We start from the raw sequence: 18,753 nt of genomic DNA, 5'->3' as shown, positions 1-18,753 counted from the left end.
TAACGTAGTTATATAACGAATATTTTGTGTTTTCCACGGCCAGGTTACGTGTGTTTAAATTGTCGTGATCATTGCGCTCACTAACTCTCGCTATAATTGTTTCTAAGTATAATCATTACTTATGCTGCAGTGGCTATACGTGTCCGCATTCCTACAGGCCATTATATTGGTCATAAACCATTTGCATAGCCATGTTTGGCTAATGCTACCGTCTGGTCAATTTTAGATAAAGATTAAATTAATATCTGCAGAAATCACAGAGAGATAATTATGTTACTATTAAATTACGCAATTATTATACAATACAATACAAAAACGCTTTATTGCACATATAAACTGTCGACCCGATTACTCAGGCGGCCAATCAGCTCGCGACACCAAACACTTCAGGATTCCGATACCGACCCCGCCGGCGTGGTCGACGATTTCCCTCAATCAGCGATTATCGCTATCGACCCGCTAGGGTCGATTAATTCTTTTGAATTTGTTTTTGGGTATAAATGATGACCCTTTTTATTACACTCAGCCACAATTACATCTTTCACCCATTATTATTCTGATCAAAATAAAGAGAAGCAATATAGGTAGCAACATAATTATATACTTACATAAGGTGATCCAAATATCAAGCAACAATTAGTTTTATATATTATGCTTCTGCCTTTACATTACATTTTTGAATAATTATGTACTTACCCCAGCAATGAGAAAATAGGTTATTAATTATCACGTTAAAAGTGAACAAGTTTGGGGAACTTCGATTGGAAATTGCCTCATCATCATCAGCAGTACGACGCCCACTGCTGGGCATAGGCCTCCCCCAAGGATCTCCACGACGATCGGTCCTGAATATAATTAAATAATAAGTACAGGTACATAAACTGCCTATATACGTCCCACTGCTGGGCACAGGCCTCCCCTCAATCAACCGGAGGGGGATAAGTACAGGTAAATAGCCTAAATATGTCCAACTGGTCACTGGCTTCGCGTCATCGATCGAAGGGGTATGGATCGTACTCCACCACGCGGCTCTGCTACGTCTACATAACATAAGCTCACGACCATATCCTGGGGAAGTCAGAGGCACATCCATCGCAAGATGAACTAAGTACTCACATATCACCGAGCTTTCTGTTCGACCAACGTGGTGGTGAACCGTATCGCCGTCTAAATTGGTTGAGCCAACTGTGTTAGTGAAAAATGCACTTAAGATAAATGAACAACTCATTAGTGCAAATCTGCTGCCGCGCCTGGGTTCGTACCGCCCAAACTTCTTCTATCGTGTGCGTTGTGAGGTGGAGTACCAACCTCATCAACCCTGGTGTCTGGGTTACTATTGAGCCGCCAAAGGCCCCTGTCATGGCTCATGACATACTTACATCAGTAAGTAGTAACCGGGACCAACGGCTTAACGTGCCTTCCGAAGCACGGATCATTTTACTTTCGGACAATCTGGTGATCAGCCAGTAATGTCCTAATTAAACTAGGGACCACAAAGTGATTTTTGTGATATGTTTCCACCGGGAATCGAACCTGGGACCTCCGGATCGTGAGCCCAACACTCAACCACTGGACCACGGAGGTCGTTACCGCCCAAACTGCTGCGTAGGGTGCGTGAGGGGGAGGGGGTTACTGCGACTACAAACAGTATCATAGAATAAGGAATAATACTACGTTTAGAACGGCAACTCTCCGCTCCCCACCAGCGGCTGAGCTAGGTTTACCTCACCCCCCCCTTCGAACACAGGTCAGACTTAATTCGTATGGCGTCAGATGTCACACACACAGATGTGCGTGTACGATAACGCCAATGTGTGGTGTCTGTGGAAAACGAGGTTGTTTGTATAAAGTGTCCGAGGTGTGATAGTATATAAACAGCGCCCTCTTACGAAAAATATAGTAAAGCTGCAGCTTTGAAGGTTCCATAGTCAAACCTCTTCTAACTACACTTTCACTAACAGTGAGATCATGAACATATATGGTATTTAAACCCACAGTAGCGCGGTAGATGGCGCTACTCATATATACCTATTTGATAGCATGACTTCAATTGCATCATACTTTTGTCCGGCCAAGTAGTTTTGTCTCGCCGAGTACTTTTAAAGTTAGGCCAAGTAGTTACTGCCATCTGCGGCAAATCTACAATAAGTCACGTAAAAAAAAAGAGTTATCTACATCATATTGTATCGGGTTCGAACCCCTGGTCGGTGTCTAAACCACAGAATTTAGCTTTATTTAGTTTGAATTTGAACACCTCCACCAATCCGCGTTAGAGCAGCGTGGTGGAGTATGCTCCATACCCCATCCGGTTGATTGAGGAGAGGCCTGTGCCCAGCAGTGGGACGAATATAGGCAGTTTATGTAGTTTGAATTAATGTTTGGGTCTAGATGGTTGCTATCACATAGTTTCCAGGCAAAAAGACGTAATTCACGCCCATAATCAGTAACGTAGTGAGCAGGACAGCTACAGTCCTAAGATGTATTGATTCCCCACATCTTTTATCAAAATTTAAAATAAGTACTCCGCTGAGACTTCGTAGGAAAAAAGCCTACTCCTTCTTTGTAACTCCACCATCTAGAACGAATTTGGGTCAATATGCTACTATTTCCAGGTTGTGTAGATTGTATAATATGTTGGCCAGATATCATGATCTTGACATTACTATGCCCTTAAATGCATATAAAAATATTGCACTGGCTGCTTTTTGTTAAATTATGTCAATTTTTATTTTTTAATATAGTTTATATCTTGTTTTTCTTGTTCACTTGATTGTGCATGCTGTGACTACTTGTAATTGAGCTAGCTCTTAATCTTTTTTTTATTGTCTGGTACTTTGCATGTGCAGAGTGTAGCTTGTAAGTTGTCCATAATAAATAAATAAATGTATATGGAAGTTAAATAAAAGTATGATGAACCAGTGGAGCAGCGTGGTGGAGTATGCTTCATACCAGCTCTGGTTGTTGTCGATTACCCGTGACTTTCCTTTTTCGGCGGATAAGAACCTGACAGGTATAAACCTAAACATGAATAGCCTATACACGTCCCACTGCTGGGCACAGGCCTCCCCTAAATCAACCGGAGGGGGTATGGAGCATACTCCACCACGCTGCTCCACTGCGGGTTGGTGGAGGAATTTTTTACGGCTAATAGCCGGGACCCACGGCTTAACGTGCCCTCCGAAGCACGGCAGCAACTTATTTTTTCAGACAATCAGGTGATTCAAGCCTGTAAAGTCCTTACCAAACATAGAATAGTTTCACAAAGTGATTCCGACGATGTCCTCGTCGGGATTCGAACCCGGACCTCCAGTGAACCTAACGCTCTAACCACTAGACCACAGAGGCTGTTACAGGTATAACTTAAAATAAACTTAGATGGAGTTATCGGCACGAATGTTAAGCTGACAAACAAAGGAAAGAAATGGTTACGAAACAAGATGGCGGTACGCAACACATTATTATCTTATTATGTCATTGATAGACAGATAGACAACACGACGACGCATAAGATATCCTTTACTTGACGTGACTACTTGGCCGGACAAATGGGGAGCGCGGTTCAGAACTTCGTCTGAGAGGTTTATATTTGAATGAATCGACTCTGATAGTCGATAGGTTATACCAATGGCCGATAGCGATAATCGCTGAATGAGGGAAATCGTCGACCCCGCCGGCGGGGTCGATATCCGGGTCCAGTAGGGCTAACATGCGCAACGTCATTTTATCGTTTCTGATGATATATCTATGTGATTTTGTCTATTGGTGCTAATCATCATCATCAGCCCATTAACGTCCCCACTGCTGCGGTACGGGCCTTCCCTATGGATGGATAGGGAGAACGGGTCTTAAACCATCACGCGGGCCCAGTGCGGATTGATGGTTATTAACGACTGCTAATGCAGCCGGGACCAACGGCTTAACGTGCCTTCCGAAGCACGGAGGAGCTCGAGATGACAACTTTTTTTTTTTGTGGTCACCCATCCTATGACCGGCCTTTTTTGTTAATTGGTGCTAATATGTGAACCCAAATAAGTCATGTCGTACTGTCAAAATACGAACAAAATCACATGGCTCGCATGTTAGGGGAAAAAAACTATCGATTTCGATAAAATTTATTGAAGCGATCAATAATTTTATCTCGTGGCGCATGTTAGCCCTGCTGTTATCACAAGCTGATTAGTCGCCGCTATGACTAGAGTAAATTAGGTCGTCGGGACCGTAGGTATATATCGTTCTTCGGGCGTCGATACTTTTCAGTACCGCCCCAAAGCGAAGGACACTACTGAGTAGGGGTTATGGGAGGTGCAGAGCAGAATCGATATAGATTTAATCACATCCATGTCATCCATACAAAATTAGGTAGGTAGGCAGATGGGGCCAGAGTAAAGTCATGAACAATATAATGTACCCACTTTAGGACTCTGTCGCACTAACATGTTTGACATTTAGTGAGACTTACAGTTCAATTTGTCAAAAAAGTTAATGTGACATGGTACCAAAGTGTATACATATTAATGCTCGTGACCGTACAAGAAAGAACAATTTGAAAAAGAAAAGCAGGCAGTGTCCTTACTATTAGAGAGTTTTTACAACGGGAATATTCCTACTTTGGAAACATTCTCGGGAATGGCACTTGACTGGTTATGATCTACGTGCCAGTACATCTCAGTGGCGTGTGAGTGTGCTCTATATTTATGCAGATATCATCTCTTGCGCAACACGGTAGCGAGTGATAAATGAGATTATCACTTGTGGTTCGTGCAAGTATCACTTTCATTTGGGAAGAATTCTCGTAAGTATCTACTTACTTGTGAAATCAGAAATCAGAAATCAGAACCATTTATTCAACGTAATTATCATGGATAAACTTCTCACACACCTACACCACCCACATTCCCGAGAAATGCATTTTCGGAGGTATATGACCTAACCTGTATTGGGCTGGTTTTCCCTTCGCGGGTTTGAAGGTCAGACAGGCAGTCGCTTCTGTTAAAAACCGGACCTGTCAAATCTTCAGGTTAGATTAGCGGACCCTGTGAGGAACGGAATAATGCTAGGGAGATGATGATATCATGGATAAACTTGTTGAAGGTCAATGTAACAATTTTGAATTTTGAATTTTTTTTTTATGTCACTGCAGGTATAAGATGAATGTAATCTGAAATCAGAATCATTTATTCAACGTAATTATCATAGATAAGCTTGTTGAAGGTCACTTTGACATTTTTGAATACGTCATTTCGAATCTACGTCATTATGGCTGAGGCTGAAATGACAAGAAACTGCAACAGCAACAGCAACACATCTTTTAAATCAATGTAAGTATACATTACAAGTTGTTTAATAACTAGAGGAATAATGATACTGTTATATGATAGCTGAGGTAAATGGAAAGAGTAGGACAAGCAAGCTTGCCGGATAGTCGTGATATCTGAAAAGCCATATTACACTTAATATAATTAATTAAAAAAAAATTTACTTCCGTTGCAAAATATGACCTAAAACTCATCAAAAAACCGAATCACTTCCGAGTTTTCAATAAAATAAGAGTTTAATTTTAAAATTTGTTTATTTTTTATTCCATATTTAAATTATATTTTATTGATATTTATTACGAAACATAATTTTGTGGGGTTTGAACGTTTTTTTTTATGCTGAGAAGTGTATAATTTTTTTTAATACATACATACATAAACTCACGCCCGTAATCCCTAATGGGGTGGGCAGAGCCACAAGTAATCAAAGACGACTTGCAGCCACTGTTGATACGATGTCGTAAGCTGGATATGATGAACCTTATGGTGATAAGGGATTTTTTTTTAATAAGTTAGGTATAAAGGATTATAAGAAATTCATTAGGCGTAAGTACATAAAAAACCTATCGCAATGCAATCCTGAGGATAACGTTTATTATTCATTAAAAGCTTTTACGAGAATTTTCTCTTCTTATCGTGTGGGTTGTGAGGTGGAATACCAACCTCATCAACCCTGGTGTCAGGGTTATTATTGAGCCGCCAAAGGCCCCTGACATGGCTCATGTAACGATTACTCACGTAAATAGTAGCCGGGACCAACGACTTAACGTGCCTTCCGAAGCACGGATCGTCTTACTTTTAGACAATCAGGTGATCAGCCTGTAATGTCCTAACCAAACTAGGGATCACAAAGTAGTTTTTGTGATTTAGGAGAATATTTAATTATTATTTAGATTAACCACACGCCACGTTGCTCCACCAACCCGCAGTGGAGCAGTGTGGTGGAGTATGGTTCATACCCCCTTCGATTGATTGAGGGGAGTGTCTAGCAGTAGTCACAAAATTCCACTTTTAAAAAGTAATTATTGCAACCTACATCCAATCAATATTTACGTATTACTTACTGTTTAAAAATTTTATTGAGAAAATAAGTTTATATAAGATTTTATATAATTTGTTATAAATTGTACTATGGTATACATAACATTTAAATATCGAAAGATAATAATTCTAGGACAAGTAAGTATATCGAGACAGTTTTTTTATAAATATACAGTACAATGTTATTTCATGTTATTACTTATTCATTTGCAGAAAGCAGGTCGACCATTAAAAGTGCGTTAGGAATTATTTTCCAGTGATTTACACAAAATATAACAATGCTTCCTTTGTTCAATACACAATGACAGGGGTAGTACTTGCAGTAGTGACTAGAATGGTAGGCCTAGCTTCCCACGCCGTAATGATCGCGGTGCCCATTTAAAACCTCTTACCCTACACAGCATACGCCATGGGAGCCTAAACATGGCTAATTCCAAACAGTCTTGTATAGTCAAAAACAATTTAACCATTTAAATACCAGAAATCTTGCGACACCTCGCCGAGACGCGAATGAGAAAATTAAAGCCTTTAACTGTAATAACGTTGCAAAATTAAAATCCCCAAAAGCACAATAGCTGGTCCATCAAGAAGCCCGACCCAAAAACCAGCCACTGTGCAATTAACATGACATTGACTAGTCCGTGGGAACCGCCGCAGAAACACGCCGCCCCTACGCTCGTTAACCAACAATATTTTAGAAACAATCGAACAATTAAAACTCACAATTCTTATATTTCATCCAGGCGCGACCTTAGCAGCCGAAATATGGTGTTAAAATACCCTAAAAAGTGTCCACATGCTCATAGATTTACAAAACGGCTCGGACAATTAAACAATTGGGATCTTACGGCATAAGTATATGTGAAGAAAAAAGATTTTCCGTTTCAGATAATGAAATGACAACAATGGTAGAGTTTGCGCAAGTTGTTCGCACGCGCGGCGGCGGCGGCCGGTGGGGCGCACGATATTTTATATAGGGGAGCGTCGTGCGCGCCGCCTCCGTCCGCAAGCATGTCGCCGCGCGCCTAGCCATGCTGCTGCTCGTGTTCTCCGCGTGCCTTGTTCTCTCCGCCGCGCACAACGCTACCCACGATGCCACCACGCCGCCGCCTCCCTCTGACTCCTCCACCACAAAGGAAATCCTGAAGGCAAGCGAGACCGCCGATCCTTCTAAAGTGGAAATAGTGAAACAGATCCGCCGGCTCAACGAGGATGGCTCCTATACTATCGGCTACGAAGCTGACGATGGAACTTTCAAGATCGAAAGTCGGGATGTTTTGGGCAATGTGAAGGGCACGTTTGGGTACGTTGACAAGGATGGTGAAATTAAACGAGTGACTTATTCTTCTTCGAGTGACGCCACGCCAGTGCCAGTGTCTACCACTACAACTTCGACGACTCCTAGTACGCCGATGATGGTGGTGCGAGTGAACAAAACTGTGTCATCTACAACCAGAAGACCTTTAGGGACTGTGGTGTATCCAACTAGGAGTGGCAGCAGTTACACCACCAGAGGAACTGTCGTGCAGCCGATACCGAGAAGGAGAATGAGTACAACTTCTACGAAACCCACGACATCCACTGAGATGACCACTGAAAAGCAACAGGCAGAGGAATCCACCAGCAATATCTTGAATCTTTACAAACCGAAGATTGAGGAGAGTGGAGTAAGAACCCGGACTCAGATGCAGAAGCCGATATCAGTGACTGTGAAGGATGACTTGATCACTCGACAGACAACGACTAAACTTCCTCAAACTGTCAAACCGGTTTACGAACACGTCACCGAGGAGCCAGAGAACGACCCTGGGAAAGCGAATACAATTCGTCGCGAACTGACTGGAACAAGTCCCAACCCGCACATGATCAGCCTACAGCAATCAGCTGGCGATGACTCCACTGACGTTTACGGAAGTCATCTCTCTCTCGGAACTGTGCGTCCGTTATTTACGACGACCACCCCGAGACCGAGATTGGTGCCGATACATTCTCTAGTAGCGGCGCGACAGAAGATACACCAGCAATACCAGGAAGTACCAGTTCAGGAACAAGAGACCACCATTGAAGCGAGTACGGGCCGAGTGTTTGATAGGGAGAATGTTGTGACTTCTAATCCAGTGCCAGTTATACAAATACCAACGAGAATACCCGACGACCGACTGTATCAGCAACCGATTTATCGAAGGCCGCAATCTGCCGTTCACTTCCGCACCACAGAATACTTGAGAGACAACCCTGGTGCTCCAGTGCCTATTGGAAACCAGCGGCCCTTTCTCCAATACGAATACCAGAACAAGATACTGGAGCCGCAGTACGTGAAGGAAGTTAACTCTCCTCCGCAGACTAAAGCATCGGCTCCTGAAGCAGCTACGGCATCACCTTATGACGCCAGGCAAGTGACACGGATTATCCCAATAGCAGTTGACGAAAGAGGAGTGCCTATTCAGGGATATCAGAGGTTTGTGAACGCGTACAGACCGGTACCAAGTCAGCCGCCTCCGTTGATATTACAGCCCCAACCACGTTACGATCCTATTGAAGAGATGAACTCGATATCAGCCCCAGTCAGTACTAGAGACCTGAAACGCTTGCTTCAGATTCTGATTCTACGGCAGAATCGCCTGCAAGCGCTAATGGACCAGATCGTTGCCCCTGGACCCCCGTACCAGCCTCTACCACTCTTCAAGGCTGAGCCGCAATACGACTACAATAGATACCAGAACCGACAATATCCTGACGATGAGCGGTATGACTATAGATATGATCAGCAGCAGTACAGACAACAAGACATGTATCAGCAAAATCAGGTGTCAAATTACGATCCTCCGCAGTATGAGAGTCAAAGGTACGTGCCGAGGAGAAGACTGTACACCAGACCTTACGACACGGCGAGCGCGTCTTCGAACCGTGTTGACGAGACTCAAGAGTACTTACCAGCTGAGATCAGGGAGGCTTTGCTGTTGAAAATGTTGATGTTGGCGATCAGTCCTGACTTCATGCCCTCTCCGGCACCTCCTACAGAGCTCACCACGGCCGCTCCTCCGAGGAAACAAGTGAGGAACGTCCAGATCCTCGGAGAAGAAGGCTCCATGGACGAAGCCAAGCGAGCGATGCAGAGGCATTGAGGTATTTCAAATTTCCATAGAGTTTATAATTACTTATTGCCAGTGATATTTTTTACCAATAGAATACTCAGTATTGTAAATATTTTTGTAAGTGGTTTTGTATAAACGACGGAGGGAGGGTGTCTAATCTTGTGTTTAATTTCAATCCTAGACATAAAACTACCAAGATCAATGACACCTTTCGTATTCACGCCATATAGGTACTTTTGGGGTAGACGGACATGCATAACAAACCTTTTGTATCCTCTTAATAAAATGTAATTTATTTTTGATACTACCCGTACCTACACAAACCCATTACTTCGGGGTAGACAGAGTAAGTAACCTAATCCGTTTACACCCTTGGTGTGGTGGTGACCTATTTAGGGGTGTAATAAGTAATTTTTTAATATTTATGTTCCTACTAGGTACATTCGATATTAAATATAATCAAATTAGTTTTTAAGTAAGCAGGTCACTTTTTAGGTATAGCTTCATATCATAATCATATTATCATAAACAGCCTTTATACGTCCCACTGCTGGGTACAGGCTTGCCCTCAATAGCTTCCCCGCAATAGGTATAGCTGAGGTACTTATAAATACATATATCTCAAAGTACTTACTTTAGTTCCACGTCTCGTAATATCACAATAATAAAACCAAAACCTACATTTTCATAATAACACCACGCCTGTATCCGGGGTAGGCAGAGATGTATACTGTAGTGTAGTATATAGTTGGTACTATATAGTTGGTAGAACGCTTGCCTCTCACTTTCAGGTCGCAGGTTCGAATCCAACACAGGCCTAAACCAATGATTGTCGAATTTGTTTTCGAATCACAATCAATAAATCATAAATGATTATCACGTGCTCAGCGGTGAAGGAAAACATCGTGAGGAAACCCACACACCCGAGAAATGCATTTTCCGAGGTATGTGAACTAACCTGTAATGAGCTAGTTTTCCCTGCGCGGGTTGGAAGGTCAGACAGGCTGTCGCTTCTGTAAAAAACCGGGCCTGTCAAATCTTCAGGTTAGTTAAGCGGACCCTGTAAGAAACGGGATAACGCTAGGGAGATGATGATAATAGGAGGCGAGCCTTTTGCAATAAAAAAAAAACGTTACATTACCCAATTTATCGTGAACGGTGCGTTGGGTGTAGGTACAAAATATATGGCGAAATCGTGGATCCGCCCCCCTAATGTAGGTCCTTGAAGAACATCAAATCTTCAAAAACGCGTAACCTAAACCTTCTCAATAAAACAAAGTAGTTATGACAATGACAAATATTCCTTCTAGTAATGGATTTAGTATTTAAATCTACCATTGTTTCGTCGATATATCACGGCCGTAGCATGCCGCCCACTCGCCTATACGACTTTATCTATCTATTTGGAACAGACAGATATGGACCTCTCCCATAATAATGGTATTACCTAACTGTTCTCTATTAAGTACATACTAGTTTATATGAAGCCTCTAAGGTCATCATAGTGATTAAAATTGAAGCTAATCGGAAACGAACCATGTTTGTCTGTTTTGCCATTTATAATTATAGCTTTAACATAGATTCAATGAAGATTAAATAGGAGATAAATTTTATGTTTAAACTCAATTGACTACAACCGTGCTGATTCCAGTACACACAATCTAATTTTATTTTAAGTTATACCTGTCATTTTATTATCCGCTGAAAAAGAAAGGGACGGGTAATCGACAGGCGACAGCCCTCCGGACTCGTGGTCACACCAGAGGCATACAATTTATGGAACATACATCAATTTTTCTCCAAAATTTTATAAAGGCTTACCACCCGACAGAATTATGTTGACAGCACACGTCAAACGGGTTGCATATGAGCAAGATGCCTATTTAATTCGCCCGGGTAATTCATTCATTTTAAAATTAACAGCTCAATCATCCGGTGCTGCAATCAATTCTTTTTTCGGTAGATAAGAAAATGACAGCTATAATAAATTAAAATAAAATTAGGAGATGTCTACAGGAATCGGGGCTAATGTAAACATAATTCACCGTCACACTATCGCTTGCAGATTAGGCGTAATAGAGAAAATAACTGATCAATCGTCATCTACTATACTTACCTACAAGAAAATCAGTTCATAAACACTTGATTGCACGCAATTATCAAAAACAATTTTGCACAGCCATGAAATAAATGCATGACTGCGACAAAGATAGTCATGAATAGTCTGAAAAAGACGTATGAGGCCTATATAATATGATCTGCATAATTTCAAGATTACTTAAAATGAAAAACTTTAGTCATACAATATAGCCTCGAAAAGATAATATTGATGTTTGTAGGAGTCAAAAGGTATTGCAGGTATCTTTATTTGTCCTGTTTCTCAAGGATGTTAACAGGAGTCTTAGCTAAGTTGAAAGCGATTACGAAAAACGACAAAGAAAAAATGTTTTCGATTCTTCTCGAAATCGATACCAACTTGGTCAAACCCCCAAGTGTTGATACGAAAAAAATAAATTCCATAAAGATCGAAAGTGAATAGCTTACTAATACTTAGATGATAACTCTTCCAAAATAATTGTAGGCGATAAATTATCCGTCACACAGGCTGGTTTTATATATGAATACCTATATATTATGTTTCTCTATACATACACATTTGTCTACCTGTCTTGCGCCAATGGCTAGATCCTCATGTGTTGCGCAAGAGTCGCGTGCGTGAAGGCTGGTCATTGTGCATCGCAGCGGCCGGCGACCTTCGTGACAAGTGGCTGCATCAAGCATTGTGTGGGGACTCCTGCGCCGGAAGTGACGACATTTGAATTAACCGCTTAGCAGTCTCGAAGGATACATTTTACTCGGATGACTTTCAGCACTTGGCCGCTACATATAAACACAACATAAACATTAACAGCTTATCATAATCCCACTGCTGGGCACAGGCCCCTGGATCAACCGGAGGGGATAAGGAGCATACTCCACCACGCTGCTCCACTGCGGATTGGTGGAGGTATTTTACGGCTAATAGCCATGACCTACTGCTTAACGTGCCCTCCGAAGCACGGACCTTAATTCTTAATCTGTAACATATGCATGTAAATTGAGTTCATATCGATCACAATGACAAAAACTTATTAGATCTCATGTAGACCCAAACTTCTAACTCTACACGCCTGAACTATACAATCACTAAGTTCTCAAACTCTACACGTTAGACAAAATATGGGGTATGAGCGTTTATCTGCCCCCTTCTGAGGCATTTGTTTATCGAATTATAAATATACATTAATTAGTCATTATAATAACACATAATCCATGTTTTTACCGCGTTATTATCAGGGATATGAGACACCCACCCACCTGTTAATATCGGGAGTCTCATATCCCTTATAATAATGCGGTAAGAACCCGGTAATATGTGTTTTAATTATGATAATAACCACGCAAACCCCAAAAAATGTATAATTACTCATTGGTGCTAGTCCAGTTACCGGGGTGGCTCGTTTGCACAGAGACTTTTAACCAAATCTAATTTTATTTTAAATTATACCTGTCATTTTCTTACCCTCTGAAAAAGAAAGGGACGGGTAATCGACAGGCATAAAATTTATGGAACACACGTCAATTTTATGCAGAAATTTAAAAACTATTCCAAAATTGTATGTTTGCCAATAACTCGACAGAATTAAGTTGACAGCATGCGTCAAACGGGTTGCATATGAGCGTGATACCTATTTTATTCGCCAGGGTTATTTCATTTCCTCATTCTTTCTAAAATTAACAGCTATCAATTATCCGTCCCTTTCCTTTTCGGCGGATAAGAAAATGACGGGTATAACTTAAAATAAAATTAGGCGGTGTATGCAGGAATCAAGACCAATAATTAACTACATACATAATAGGGAGCATTTAGCACATTTACCTCAAACAAACACATCATGAATGTAATTACGCAATGTACGTACAGTGGGAAAATAAGTCACACACAGTAAGAGGGTTTTTGTTACTCTGGGAGGTCTCACGGCCTCTGATGTTGATAAAAATATAACAATAGCAGTGCGTTATTAGGGAATGTTGTGTGTTGCGCAACGGAGGTTGCGGGTGGCGAGTTACGTGACTGAAGGGTACATATGTACAATCTTCTATCGTGTGGGTTGTGAGGTGGAGTACCAACCTCATCAACCCTGGTGTCAGGGTTACTATTGAGCCGCCAAAGGCCCTATGTATGTCTCATGTAACCACTACTTACATCAGTAAGTAGTAACCGGGACCAACGGGTTAACGTGCCATCCGATGTACGGATCATCTTACTTTCGGACAAACAGGTGATCAGCCTGTAATGTCCTAACCAAACTAGGGACCACAAGGTATTTTTTGTTGTATGCCCCCACCGGGAATCGAACCGAGGACCTCCGGATCGTGAGCCCAACGCTCAACCACTGGACCACTGAGGTCGTAATGTACAATCAAAGTGCAAAAGTGCTGTCACTGAACCCAGCAAATTATTAAAATTATAACTCATTTGTTGTCATAATTATAAAATGTATTCTTACATACTTATACTTATTTTTTTTTTTCAGGATAATGCAATAATGAAAAGCCTTTTTATAACAGAGGATCAATATTTTATTTTAAACCTTAGAAACAGCGTCTGTAGGCCGAATCTAGATACTAATTATAACGTCAGCGCTAAAACTCAACCAAATATTTATTTTTGTCTCCTTTTAGATAATTATTTTTAATGCATTTTCGTCTGAGAAACTTAAAACAATAAGCTGTTACTAAGTATATAAAAGATCCCACGTAGGTATATTTTCATACAATTAATCTCATTTGAATATCAAAATTGTTATTAGACCATTGAAACCGTAAAGTGACGGGTACTTTATTGTAGTGATTAAATATTGTATTCGAGGCATACCACGAATATCCGATACATATAATCGTTAATAAAGTTGCAACCAATATCCCACTCAGGTGGTGAGTCATTTACTTAATTACGGATAATTATGGCGGATAATTTGTGGTAATTATGAGTATGGTGTTATCGAAAACACATAGAAGTGCAAAAATGCAATCATAGTGAATCACCGGAATTGATACTTAAATACAGGGTGCTAGTGACATCGTAACGAAAACTTTCAGGGGTGATTCAGATCATGATAATCAATTGCTATCTAGTGAATTTTTCTGTCGCCAAAGTATAGAACTGAAAGAAACACAAAAAATTTCATTCCAGCATAGAATAAAAAATCATCACTATCTGCATTCACCCAGCATTATCCTGTTTTTTCACAAGGTCCGCTAACCTAACCTGAAGATTTGACCAGTCAGGTAGAATAATAGTCTCAGTTTTTTACGAGGTATGGTATGTACACTATTGGTAAGTACCTACACCTCTACATCAACATTACAAGTAAAACACACAGCAAAAAGTACGTTTTCTATTTTTTTTATTTTTTTTATTTATTTATTTTTTACTTAAACAATATCTTTACAGGTATACCCAATGCGATATCGATACATAAATGCGATTAAATATTTTATAAAACAAAGTATGAACACACACACAACATAACATCTAGTACCCACTGAAATAATTTAGAGACCGTTCTGTGAATTTCACCACCGAACAAGTAAATAAGTCAACCTCGTAGTTACGTTCCGCTATATCATTAATGTAGCGCAAGGCCCTAGTGACAGGAGCACAGTCCCCCATGTTCGTTCTCGAGGGCTGTACCCGAAACATTTGCGGTCTCCGCCTTGGTTCTCTCGCGTCTCTGGGCACTCTCAAGTGTAACGATTCCAGTATCTGAGGGTTATGAATCATTCCTCTAAATACCTTAAAGACGTATAAAACCAAGGCGGTATTCCTCCTCACTTCTAGTTTGCAGTAGCCTACCATTCCCAAGACAAACAGTGTTGGATACATTAGGGGGTAGAAAGGATACACGTTGTACAGTTTCTTGTACAGAGCTCTTGCACATTTATTTTGTATCTTCTCCACCATTGAAATGTACTTGGCTTCACGAGGATTCCATATAGTTGAGCCACTTTCTAGCCTATTGCGTACCAATGCGTTGTATAAAGCCTTAATCACCGCTATACTGTTAAAATTTTGGGTTTGTCGGAGAACAAAACCTAAGTTTCTAAAAGCAAGTTTGCAAATATTGGCAATGTGAGACTTAAAAGTCAGATCTGCCGATACGGTAACGCCCAAGTCACGGATCTCCTCTACTCGCGGCAATATGACAGTACCCAAAGAGTAGTCATAATTCAGTGGAGATTTAGCTCTTGTGAATGTGATGATATTACATTTATTAATATTGAAATACAATTTGTTGTCAAGACTCCACTGTATCACTCTGCCAATATCTTTCTGTAACTTTAGGCAATCCGTTTCCTCACTAATAGCCCTGTATACCTTTAAATCGTCTGCAAATAATAAACAGCCCGAATCATGGACTACTTCCGGTAAGTCATTTATGACTAATAAAAAAATTAGAGGGCCTAAATTACTACCTTGACTTACCCCTGAGTAGGTATTATAAGGCTCTGAGCTTCGACCCAAGTACTCCACGTACTGCTTACGCTCGTGTAAGTAACTAGCAAAAAAATACAACAGATCGGCATTAAAACCAATCGCCGCGAGCTTCCTCAGAAGGACATCATTGTCAACGGTGTCAAAAGCTTTACGAAAGTCGAAATACGCCGCGTCTACTTGACCCCCCATTTTCTCGTCCACAGCTGGCATCGCCGTATTCATAAAGCACATCAAATTCGAATCAGTACTGCGGCCTGGTCTGAAACCATGTTGGGCATTTGATAATTGTTCATTTATTTGTTGGTATATTTGGGTATACAAAATAGACTCAAATACCTTGGCAAATGTGGAAAGTACTGCCACAGGTCTATACGCCGTAAGATCGGTACTGGAGCTACCTTTAGAAACAGGAATTACTCGTGTCAGTTTCCACTGCTCCGGATAATAATACTGTTCCAAACATAAATTGAATATATGAAGCAGCGGCTTATCAAATATCATCCTACAGTCCCTAACTACGTATGGAGGAATTCCGTCGGGACCCACTGAGCGTTTAGGCTTGAGGCTCGCGAGTGCGGCGCGCACGTGCCGCTGGGTGAGGCGGCCTACGTGCACGCGCGGCTCGCCATCGCGGCCTGCACCCGCCGCCGCGCGAACCGCCTCTGCCACACTCAGCCGTGGAGGCGTCCCGCTGTACACCGAGTGGAAGTACTCAGCGAACTTCTCCGCACACTCCTCGTCCACGATCGGGTGCCCGTCCTTAGTGATACGCGACCTAAACCTGTTTTTCCTCTTACGACCAATATACGCCCAAAAATATTTAGGATCCTGAATAAATTGGTTTTGTATCCGTATTTTGTACTCATTATAAGCAACCTCTAATTTTAACTTTACCAATGATCTGTAATATGAAAATTCAGCATAGTCCCTTTTTGAACCGCTTTTCTTATATCTTTTATGCCACTTAGCTTTCTCAATAATATCACTAATTATATCTTTCGAATACCATTCTGGATAAGAGTACTTTGAATTGATCGATTTATGTTTTTTGTATGGCACACAAACGCTTATAATACTATTTACTACACTATAAAAGTAATTTAACGCCTCTTGTGGATCGTTTAATAAAAAGAGTTGTGTCCAATCTACCTCCCCTAACATTAAATATAAAGAGAAAAAGTCAGCCTTACTGTAATTCCATTGAGGGCTGGCGTGTGGTGGTGGCGGCGGCGGGCATGGTGCCGGCGCCTGCCGCCCCCCGCGCCCGCGCCGGTACACTACGCTCACTATCAGCGCCGGGTGGTGCCAGTCCTCCTGTACTAGTGGGTCTAGATCCTCCCTTACAAGAACATCCTCATCCGGAAATGTTGTTAACACGTAATCTAAAATTCTATGTTTACTACTATTCACTATTCCGTTTCGTTGATGAAATTCACAGAAAGTTACAAAATACTCAAAATATGCCACTACTTCGTCCGAGGCAGAATACATATTAAAATCTCCAATAACTAAAACACTTTCATATTTTACACAAACTGTCTCTAAAACATGAAATAGTTGCATGAAATCACTATCATTGCTACTGGGCGGAATGTAAACAACTGCACACATAAATAATAATCTATTTTGACGGTGCACTGTCGCGCAAATCAGTTCGAACGCAGCCGCGTTTAAGTTACAAGGCAGAGCGATTCGTTCTAGTTGGTACTCGGGTGCTGCAATTAAAAATACTCCTCCGTTTTTCCTGCCATCCGTTCGATCACAACGGAGCAAGCTATATTGTTGGGGAGCTAATTCTCCATCGTGGAAAGAAACATTTAACCCAGTCTCCGTTCCTGCAATTAAATCCGCTGAAGATGTCAAGACATTTACATAAAAGTTATTTAATTTAGTTCTTAACCCGTTGAAATTTTGGTATAGAATCTCCACTGACTCTCTACTAGATTCTGCTTTCATTTCGAAAGGAACGAAACCACTTCCACTCCCCAAACTTAGCGTTTATCGGCCAGCATTCCGGGATAACCAATTTTTCGTAGTGTGATTCCGGAACCCCGATAATGAAAGATGAATAATCCCTTTTAGTCTTCGGGTTTACTCTTTCTACCGTGACATCTTTCGTGCCAATGGTACCCGACACATGTTGTTTTATTACATCCTCCAAAGTCTCAGGGTGCAAGGACCACACGTGAAGATACTTCTTTTTTTCTACCGCTTGTATAGTGTTCAATTGAGTACTGCCTCCCTTCATAACTACCGATCTTGCCTTGTTGGTTCTCTTCTTGCGTACGACTTGACTCCAGGATTCATTTTCAGCATCTAGCTTTTCCTCAATTTTATCTGCCTCCACTAGTAAGTCCGTGACCACCCGCTTTCGCTCAGTCTCTTGGACCACCGCCTTTCTCCCACCACGAGCCTCCGCTCGTCGCGCTCGCTCCGTGCCGCTGCCCACCGTCTCAGTGGCCTTAGGCAATTCGGTCTCTTTCTCGCCTGAGTCAGCCGGTGTAGCCTTCCTCTTCCCCCGCCCGGACGCACTTACATTGACGAGAGCGTCCACCGTGATAGTGAGATTCTCAATTACCCGCTTTTGTTCTTGAATAATAGAAGAATTCAATTCTATCACCCGCAGTTGTTCCTCTAATTTCTTATTTTGAGCTTCTATAAGTGTACTTTGTGTTTTCACTTTAGTGTCCAGCGCTGCTAATTTCTTCAAGACATCACTGAATGCCGCTTCCAACTCAAATTTCGGCATTTTGCCGCAAAA

At 41.4% G+C, this 18,753-nt stretch overlaps 1 protein-coding gene across 1 annotated transcript; it reads left to right on the top strand.

Annotated features, from left to right (window-relative positions):
• The first annotated feature begins 7,387 nt into the window (after positions 1-7,387).
• On the top strand, positions 7,388-9,481 carry LOC126368328 (uncharacterized). Its single transcript, XM_050012238.1, has one exon. The coding sequence runs from the start codon at positions 7,388-7,390 to the stop codon at positions 9,479-9,481; it is 2,094 nt and encodes a 697-aa protein (XP_049868195.1).
• Positions 9,482-18,753: the final 9,272 nt, after the last annotated feature.

Source organism: Pectinophora gossypiella, chromosome 7 (assembly GCF_024362695.1).
Source record: "Pectinophora gossypiella chromosome 7, ilPecGoss1.1, whole genome shotgun sequence".
In the NCBI taxonomy this organism is placed as follows: domain Eukaryota; kingdom Metazoa; phylum Arthropoda; class Insecta; order Lepidoptera; family Gelechiidae; genus Pectinophora; species Pectinophora gossypiella.
This window is presented reverse-complemented; position numbering and strand designations above follow the sequence as displayed.

Bases quoted from the DNA above. Each gene is read 5' to 3' on its own strand.
- LOC126368328 (XM_050012238.1), top strand. From the start codon at position 7,388: ATGCTGCTGCTCGTGTTCTCCGCGTGCCTTGTTCTCTCCGCCGCGCAC.